The sequence below is a fragment of the Camelus bactrianus genome, chromosome 6 (genome assembly GCF_048773025.1).
Source record: "Camelus bactrianus isolate YW-2024 breed Bactrian camel chromosome 6, ASM4877302v1, whole genome shotgun sequence".
NCBI lineage: Eukaryota > Metazoa > Chordata > Mammalia > Artiodactyla > Camelidae > Camelus > Camelus bactrianus.
The window spans coordinates 72,721,270-72,731,439 of NC_133544.1; the positions used below are offsets into that span (position 1 = coordinate 72,721,270).

Here is a 10,170-nt window from a genome sequence, read left to right on the forward strand (position 1 = left end):
AGGTAATATTCTTGAGAGGTTGTATTCTTGCATGACTGAAGGAATTCATGCTAAGGGCCAATGGTCTCTAACTCATGGTGATTCTCTTGGCAGCCGGGAAGACTTCCAGCGGATTCCAGAGCTTGCCATCAACCCATTGGGGGACCGAATCATCAATGCCTTCTTTCCAGAGGGGTGAGTCCCTGCAGTTCTTGGGCTTCCTTTCCGAGGCTAATCTGGAATAATTTCAAATTTACAGAAAAATTGCAAAATTTGCAAATAGTACAGAAGAACACTTGTATATCATTTACCCAGATGCATCTATTGTCACTTAACATTTCGCCTCATTTGTGTGTGCTCTCTGTCTCTCTCAGTCGTAGCTGATAAAAACATCATTCAAGCCACATACATAATTACTACAAATTTTCTCATAGCCTCATTTAAAAAATTTTAAAAAGACAAATTAAATTAACTTTGGCAAGGTATATTTTATTTAACTCAATATATCCAAAATATTATCATTCAATATGTAATCAATATTTTAAAATTATTATATTTTCATATTAAGTCTGAATTTAGTGCATAATTTACACTCACTATGCCTATCAAGTGCTATAATAATATTCAATGTAAAATATTATATATTTTCTTTTTTTCCCAGCTTTATTGGGATGTGACTGACACACATTATATAAATTTAAGGTGTATAGCATAGTGATTTTACATATTTATATATTGAAAAATGATAACCGCAGTAAGATTAATACCACTTTCATCACCTCAGACATAGTTACTTTTTTCTTGTGATGAAAACTTTGAAGATTTTTCTCAGCAATTTTCAAAGATACAATTCAATGTTGTTAGCTGTGGTCTCAATGCTGTACATTTCATCCCCAGAACATTTTCATCTTTTTTATCCTTGTGGTTGTTTTGTTTTTTTTTTTTTGGATGTGGGAGGAGGCAATTAGGTTTATTTATTTATTTATTATTTTTTTAATGGCAGTACTGGGGATTGAACCCAGGATTTTGTGCATGTTAGGCGTGCACTCTACCACTATACCCTCCCCTCTCATATTCGTCTTATAACTGGAAGTTTGTACCCTTTGACCACTTTCATCCATTTCCCCCGTTATCTATTTTATCCTAATATGTTATTGATATTCCAATTTTATCACTTTATCCAGTAATTGCCTTTTTAGCATGTTCTTCCCTCCATTGTAGGATCCAGTCTGGCTCAGATATCGTATTTTTTTGGCCTCCTTTGATCTGGAACTTACCACAGCCGTCTTTTCTTGTATGACATTGACTAAGGATATACTTCCCCCACCACACACACACTTTCTCAAGCAGATTTAGGTTTGTGTAATGTAACACTAGGCTTTTGCTATGCGTCACTGCCTAATACACTGATCTCAAAGTACTGAGTCAATATTTACTGATTTGATTAGGAACCTTTTCCTGAATAAAGTATAATCTTGTTGTAAGTAGTCTCTTTAGCAATCGCTTCCTGGTTCCTTGTGATTTGTTTATGTGACCCAGAGGACTTTAAAGTTTTTATGGTTGCCAGTTCTTAATAATGAGACTGTCAGTAAGAACATGGTTGGTAAAATACCTGGAGAGGAAATTTTAGAACTCTGAACTGAGAGCTAAGGAATTTGCAAGTTGAGAAGTTGGTCGCTCAGTGAATTTGAGTGACCGTCAGAGGAGAAGACTAGCAGCCAGTTCACAGGAAGACAGGACTCATCAGACTGAGACCTGCCCTTTCCAGGTTCATGCTGACCAGGAGTAATCACATACACTTCCTCATTTTGCACTGTTTCTCTCCCTGAAGGGCCCTGTTTGTTTCAGGTGTGGTTTTAGTGCCGTGCCCTTCCCTTTTTTCACTTCCTTATTTTTAGCCTATGGAGAGAATTGAACCCTGTCCAGAGGTAACTTTCACTACTATGCTTGGTATCCAAACCTTTTACAATGAAAAGTAAACCCTATAGAGTCATTTTGCCAACTTTTTTTTTCAGTGTTCCCTAGAGTCGTCATCAATTATTTGAAGAAGCAGCTTGTGGAAAGCTGTTTTATAAAGGCCAGACTACCTTCGTCTTTGTTGTGACTCCAGTGTTGCCTGTCATCCTATCCACTGATCTTTTGTTAAGGACACAGTGTGTGCTGTTGTACTTGTGCATGTGAGGAAGCGGAGGACCACTTTGGCTGTACGGCTGGGCACTTAGCAAGCTGCACTCTGCTTCTTACTCTAATCAGATATAAATATTTGGCTTCTGGGCTTTTTGTTTCTTAAGTCTTACGCAGGTTCAGTTTGTTTTGAAAGAATGAGATTTGAAAGTAGGACATTGATATTTCATTCCCTTTTACTCAGAGACATTATGCCAGTTATATATGTACTCATTTACCTGTTTATTCCGGCATGTGACTCAAATCTTACTATACATTACTTCATTCCTCAGCTCTTACTCACTTTTTTGAGAGGTACTGCTCCATTAGCAGTATAGCTACCTTAAAGAATGAAGGGTCATTCTTTTGAGTACAAGGGGCTCACAAGTTCACCTTTGAACTCTTATCTACCTTTAGAAGGTCTCTGATCTGTCCGTCTGCCTGGCACTTATGAGACTCTACATACCGCATCTATTCAATGGGGCACACAAAGACTAGGATTTATTTTTAGGTAGCCACAGGAACCAGACAACCTGTTCTTTCCATGACTGCCTTAGGTAAATAACTGTGTCACATAGGACATTATTTTTTAATATTAAAAAGCATTCTTTATTCATTCAAGTTTTAGAATTATTTCTTATAGGGTTACCGATTAGCTTGTAGTGTGGTAATTTTCTCTCATCTTCAGTACCCAAAAAGCTTTATACACAAAGAAGTCTTTCAAAACATTATGGGGAAAATATCTATCCAATTATGAGAGAATAATAAAATCATGATACAGCCACACAATTACTATGCAGATGTTTAAAATGTTTCAAAGTATTTATATTGATTGGATACATGTTTAAAAGTTTAGAAATAGCAGGATACAAAATTATATATGCAGTATGTTCACAATTATCTAAAAAGCATAGAAAAATTATTGGGAGAAAATATATTAACGATTGTAATTGATTGGGAGAACTAGGAGTGGTATTTTTCTTTCTACTTTTCTTTTTACCAAACTTCCACAAATGTATTTATTCTATAACTAAATAAACTTTATTTCCAAAGCAGCTTTTCCATAATATGCCTTAACCTTAAAATATCGCTAGGTATACGTGGCTGTAGGGGAGACATGAGAGCTGGCTGGGGAGTCATTGGGTTAAAGTGACTAACTTGCTGTTCACTACAGAGTCTGAAGCAGTGAGTTCAAGTTCCAGCTTGCCTGATAGCACAGCCTTGGTGCCTACTCAAAATCCTCTTTGGGAAAAGAGATATAAGTAAATTCAATAGGTGATTGTCCCTAGTAAGTCCTGTTACCTCTCTTAAGTCTGGATAAATCATTTGTAAAGTGGGAATAGTAATACCTACTACACAAGGTTGGGGCAAGACTTAAATAAAGATATTTTATGAGCCCTAAAGTACCATGCATAGGGAAAGAGACCTCATTAAATGGACTTTCAGGCCACTTTAGCTAAACCAGTTGCCAGTGCATTGAATTCATAAGAAATAATCACCTTGATTGACATGATGTTCTGTTTGTTATATTTCCCAATCAGAGAGGACCAGGTAAACTTCCGTGGATTCATGAGAACTTTGGCTCATTTCCGACCCATTGAGGATAATGAAAAGAGCAAAGATGTGAATGGACCAGAACCACTCAACAGCCGAAGCAACAAACTGCACTGTAAGGAGATAAAATCTTCTGGCTTATGATATTTGCTTTTCATTTCTTACAAATCATTTACTTGAACAAGCATTCATTCATTCACTGAATAAGCATTTACTCAAACATAGTAGTTAAGAGCTCAGACCCTGGAGCTAAACTGGCTGGGTTTGAATCCCAGCTCTGTTCCTTTTTGTCATGTGACTTTGGGCAAGTTACTTAAAGTCTCTGGACCTCAGTTTCCTCTTCTGTAAAATGGGGTATTAAAGGATGTTACATGGGAAGCTTATGAGGATTTGATGAGTTAATATATATCAAGTACTTCAAATAGTGTCTGGCAATAAGAGTTGCTGCTAATAATATCCTTATAATTAGGGGAGGGTATAGCTCAGTGGTAGAGCGTGTGCTTAGCATGTACAAGGTCCTGGGTTCAATCCCCAGTACCTCCATTAAAAAAATAATAATAAACCTAATTACCTAACCCCCCAAAAAAATCCTTAAAATTTATAGAATGTCGACTGTGTGCTACACACTGTGGTAAGAGCCAGAGTGACAACAATGAAAAAGACCCTGCCCACCTTAGAGTTTGATAGATACTGGTGACTTTAGTAGGGATGAACAGCTGGGTTAGTGCAAGATTAAATTTTTGTCCTTATGCCTCCTTTCCTTGGATACTTGTAAGATTTCCCTCTGCCCTTGATGATTCGTGTATATTGCCTTATCCTTTACAATACTTCTCCAAGAAATAAAAATTAAATTTCTTTTTGTTCAACACAAGTTGAAATTGAAATTGTATTGAATTGGTTGAGCCCAAGCTTCTCTTACTAGGGTGCAGAGTGGTATACAGTGAAGTTTGTGAAACCACAGTGATTTGGGCCCGTCAAGTTTTTACTAGGTGATTTTTTAAAAAATTAAAAGTCTTTTTAATGTTGGAACAAATATAGATAAATTGTAGAATATAAAGCCAAATTTGGATATATTTGTAAGATGGTACATGAGACCTAAACTTTTAGTTTGTGGCCCTTGGGTCATAGCCCCAGGTCTCCTTGTCTATAGGAGTATGAGTTCACTCCTCTGTTGATATTTCAGGTGAAGAGTTTAAGAAGCTCTGAAATAAGTGTTGTTATATAAGACAGGGAAGATTTTTGTCTGTATTTTTTTTTAATTGAAGTACAGTCAGTTGCAATATGTCTATCTCTGGTGTACAGCACAATATCCCAGCCATGCATATACATAGATTTTTGAACCAAAATAATAAAATACTGTTCTTCTTTACCACAAGATTCGTATACCTTAATGAAGAACAGAAAACTTAAGTACAAACAAAACAGAATATAGAAGAAAATAGAATTCTAATGAATTGTTCGCAAATATATTGGCTCTTTTATTAGCAGATTCCCCTTCCTTCTTTCAAGACTAGATACTGTCTGAGACAAAGCGTCATGTCTTAATGTTTTATGAATTTTAGCATATATTTAGTACATATTTGCCTAATGCTGGCTTTAGTACAGTAGAAATTTTCTTATTCAGTGTCACACCAGGAGTTGATCAACAATTGAAAAACTCAGCTATAGCATAGAATCATAGAGAAGGATACATGGTTTAACATTATAATTTTCCTTGAAATATTTAAAAACAGATTCACTGGCCAGTCTTTGGATGTTGGACCAAGAGTTGTTTTTTTGGTTTGTTTGTTTTAGTAAAGGTCTGCTGATGGGAATTGTGTGACCTTTTTGCATAGAACACATCTGTAATGTACTGGCTAAGGTTTCTGGCTGCAATTTCTTTTTAGTGGAAAGAGAACTTACAGGTACTTGCAAAGCATTCTGAGAATAGAATCCCGGTGTTTACATTTTTTCTTCAATCTTTTACAGTTGTCCTGACACACTTACTTTAGGAACAATTTGTTTTTTTGTTTTTATTAGTGACTTAATTTTGAGTCTTTCAAAGGCAGTCAATCTGATTTTCATTGAAATAAAAACTCTTTTCACATACATCTCATTTTGTATTAAATTATTTGGTTTTATGAAAATTACAAATAGCACGGTTTTAGGACTATTGACACACTGATTCTTGGTAAGCATCCAACTCACAAGGTGGAGTAGACACTCAAGAGTTGCCTATTAGCTACAGGTATACAGTGTGCTGCCACATCAGCTGGAATGATTTGCCTAGGGGAGGGAGGGCATCCATGAATCCAGTAATTTAGTTAAAGAGAAGGCAGTTAAGAGACATTCTGTGCTTTACAAAACTATGCTTGCTTTCCTAATTTGGGATTAGAGGAGGCTTTAAAGGGGTAACACAGACCTGTTATCTGAATTCCCTCTACAGTGTGGGCTTTACTTTTTTCAGGTCATGAATTCCCTAAGGAGTCTGGTGAAATCCTACTGACCTCATCTCAGAGGTTTTTGAATGCATGAAATAAAGTACATAGGACTATGAAGGAAACCAATTATATTGAAATATAATTAACAAAGTGTTAAAAGCAACTTTGTGATACAGTAATAGAGGTGCTTCTTTATTATACATCAAATAATAGGATGTAACATTAGGGCCCTGTGGCTATGGAACAACTCTGTATCTTGAATGTGTTGGTGGTTACACGAAACTACATAGGTGATAAAATTGCATAGAACTGCACACACAGGTGCATACACACATGGTGAAATATGATTAAACTTTGTGGATTGTAGCACTGTCAGTTTCCTGCTTTTGATGGTATATTTTAGGTATGCAAGATATTACCATCAGGGGGTCTGGGGTAAAGCATATATGCAAGATCTCAAGGAGATATTTGTACACCCCCATTCACGGTGGCATTAGCCACAATTGTTGAAACAAGAAAGCAACTCGTGTCCATCAATGAATGAATGGGTAAGCAAATTCATTGATTCACACTGACCCTAAAGAAAATATTCCACATAGCATTAGTGGATTTGGTAATTAGTTTATCAGTTAGGATGCCTTCAGCTGACTTCGGTGACTTCAACGGTAAGGAAATATATTGTCTCACTTTACAAGTCAAGTGGGGCAAGCATCAGGGTTGATCATGTTGTCAAGGACCCGGTGTTTCCTACTGCTCTGCTCTGCCTCCTTAGGATCTGCTTCATCCAAAGGCATGGCTCCTCATGGTCACATGATAGTTTTCAGTGGCAGTTGGTCTGTGTTTTCCCCTCATCGTGTCTGACAGTGGAGAGAGAGAAAGACAGAATTCCCTCCTGAAGTTGTGGATAAGCTTCTGTTAGGAAGGAAAAAAGCCTGAATGCCACAGAAACAGGAAGCCTAGGGTGAAATAGAATAATAGCAAAGTGCTGTGCATGCTATGCATGGTGTTTACCATTACTTTAGTCTTGGCTTTCAAATCAACTTATACAGGAAGCTGAAAATGAATTAGAATTCTGTTGCATTCTATTTATTAGGATCACATTCATGTAAGTAGAGCAGTGAAACCAAAGCTACAGGAGGAACCCTGGATGTCTGCTGGTCTGTCTATGTATTGTTTTTCTCTGAATTTCCCACAGAGCTTTGGAAGCAGCAAGGAGGCACCTCTTGTTGTAGACGGAGAACAATTGAACATCGTACACCTAGCAACACATTTGCCGCTCAGGCAAATTTGTTTATAGCTCATCTTCATAGAATAGTCTCTTAGGAACTCAGAGAGCATGATTTGTCCTATTTATTTTTTATGCTGCAGTGAAAGAATGTCAAGGTCAATCAGCAAGGCTGAACTGTACCTATGTAGGCACAGGCCCAAGCACACATAGTACCACTGCTCTGATTGGCTTCCAGGAATGGTTCCTTATTCTCCTCTTCCAATCAGAGAGGTTATAATGTCTTGTGTGTGTTATAATGTCTTATGTGAAAGGTACAACCCATCTTAGAATGCTCCAGGGCATGGTAAGTAAGGGAGAGGTTTATAACTTTCCCATTTGATGTCCTAATTGTCCTCTTAAATGGTTTAAGTTTTCTATAACACATAATGAGTCATGTGGGAAATGAGTCTACATGAAGATATTTTATGTGGATGATGAGGAGTATTGGTGAAGTGGAGTTTGGGAGAGTAGCCAAGAAGAAACTGAGTGGCATTATTTTTTGTTCCTTTTTCAGTTTTATTTGGTAGAATTATTACAGTTCGACTGCACATACACATTATATTGCATGTAAATACATATATACAGTATACTGTGCATTTTTAAAATTTGACTTCTATATACTGATCATTGTAGAAACTGAGCAGCATTATCACAGTAGCCAAAAGGTGGAAGCATCCCAGGTGTCCTTCAGCAGATGAATGGATATACAAAATGTGGTATATATTTTACAGTGAAATATTATTTAACCTTAGAAAAGGAAATTCTGTCACATACTACAACATGGATAAATCTACTTATCCTAAATAAAAATAAGCCAGACACAAAAGGATAAATATTGTTTGATTCCTTTTATATGAGGTTCCTAGAGTAGTCAAATTCATAGGAAGTTGCCAGGGACTAGGGGCAGAGGGAAATGCAGAGTTATTGTTTAATGAGTCAAAATTTCAGTTGGGGAAGATGAAAAAGTTCTGGAGATGGATGGTAGTGATGGTTATAGAACAATGTGAAAGTATTCACCTGCACACTAATTAAAAAGGGTCAAAAAAGGTCGATTTTATGTTTATTCTACCACGGTTTTTTTTTTAAGAAGAAGTAACAGTGATTAAAAGATAAAGGTTTGACTGAGATCATTCATTTGGTCTTTCATTAAGCAAATGTTTGAGCAACTCCTGTATGCCAGGCACTATTTTAGGACCCAGATACAATGATGCATAACTCAGATAAAGGTCTTTGCTCTCATAGAGCTTATGATCAAATAAAGGAGACAGACTATGTGGAAAAAGACAAAAGATTAAACAGGATTTGTGATCCTGGTGAGTTTTGTGAAGGAGATAAATAAGATGAGATGTTTAGAATGAGTGGTCGGTGAAACCTCTCTGAGGAGTTGAAACTCTAGCTAAGAATGAGCCAACTATGCCAAAACTAGGAGAAGAGAGGTCTTGGCAGAGGGGACAACTGGTGTAAAGGTCCTTGGATAGAAACGAGTACTTGGTGTGTTTAGAGAACAAAGAAGCATTATCAAGAAAGAAGTGAGTGGGAGGAGAGGAGGGCAGGGAGGTGAGGGCAGGTAGATAACACCTCCTAATAGCATCACATTGGGGTTTATGGTTCCAACATAGGAACTTGGAGGGAGACACAAAATTTCAGTCCATGGCAGCTGGGTTTCAGAAATTAGCATTTCAGGCTTTTGTAAATACTTTGGCAGAAAGGGATGTGTTTATTCCAGTTACCCAATTAAGAAATTCGGAGACAGATAATTATGGGTTATATAGCAAACAGATTTCCATCCTGAAATCATCCTAAAGATTCCTTAGTGGATAACACATTTTATGATACTTTAGAAAGATGACAGCATTTGCAGAAGTGTGTGTGTGTGTGTGTGGTTTGGAGAATATCAAACACATATTTCTTTAGGAACAGTTATGATACTTGTCTCCTTTCCCTTGGAATCCAAACCTCCTAAGCATATAAAACCTCAAATTTGGTAAAGATAGTTACTCAACTAACCAAATTAAAGAAAACAAATATCAGAGAAAGTCTCTCTTAGTTACTCCCCCTTCCAGAATGTTAATATGTATCTTACAAAGAGTAAATTAGATTTTTCTAAAATTTTCACTTGGACTTTTAGTGGATTCTGGCCCCCTGCCTTCTTTTATCTTTTGGTGGATACAAGGGGTAATGTTTACACTTTTAGATATTCACCCATGTTCTCATGCCTTTGTACCCAGAATTAGCTCTGCCTGTGTTGGGCTGCACCCTGCAGGCCTGTGAGGACTATACTCACCCAGCTCCAAGACTGAAGAGCCTGGGGTCAGTGACAAAGACATCAGTGGGTTTTTTTTTTCTTTTCTTTTTTTTTTCCTCCTGCTAGTGACATTTTTATTGACAGTATGTTTCCAACAAGCTTGGAAAATTATCTCACTGCCATTCAGGACAAGTGGGGTCCCAAATAAAGGAGTGGATTTAGAGTTGGTCTTGAAGTTAGAACCATCAGTGCTGGGTTTTGGGAGGTTTTTTAAACTTTTTTTTTACTGAGTTATAGTCATTTTACAATGTTGTGTCAAATTCCAGTGTAGAGCACAATTTTTCAGTTATACATGAACATACATAATATTCATTGTCACATTTTTTTTTCGCTGTGAGTTACCACAAGTTCTTGTATATATTTCCCTCTGCTATACAGTATAATCTTGTTTATCTAGTCTACATTTTGAAATCACAGTCTGTCCCTTCCCACCCCCGCCCCCTTGGCAACCACAAGTCTGTATTCTATGTCTTTGAGTCTGC

The 10,170-nt window shown here is 37.0% G+C and overlaps 1 protein-coding gene across 1 annotated transcript in view; it reads left to right on the plus strand.

Moving 5' to 3' along the window:
• Positions 1-10,170, plus strand: part of CHP1 (calcineurin like EF-hand protein 1) — a 35,576-nt gene that overhangs the window by 17,804 nt on the left and 7,602 nt on the right. Inside the window, exons 3-4 of the mRNA XM_010965165.3 lie at positions 94-174; positions 3,684-3,811. Of these exons, the coding sequence (XP_010963467.1) occupies positions 94-174; positions 3,684-3,811 (209 nt within the window). The remainder of the gene's footprint in view (positions 1-93; positions 175-3,683; positions 3,812-10,170) is intronic.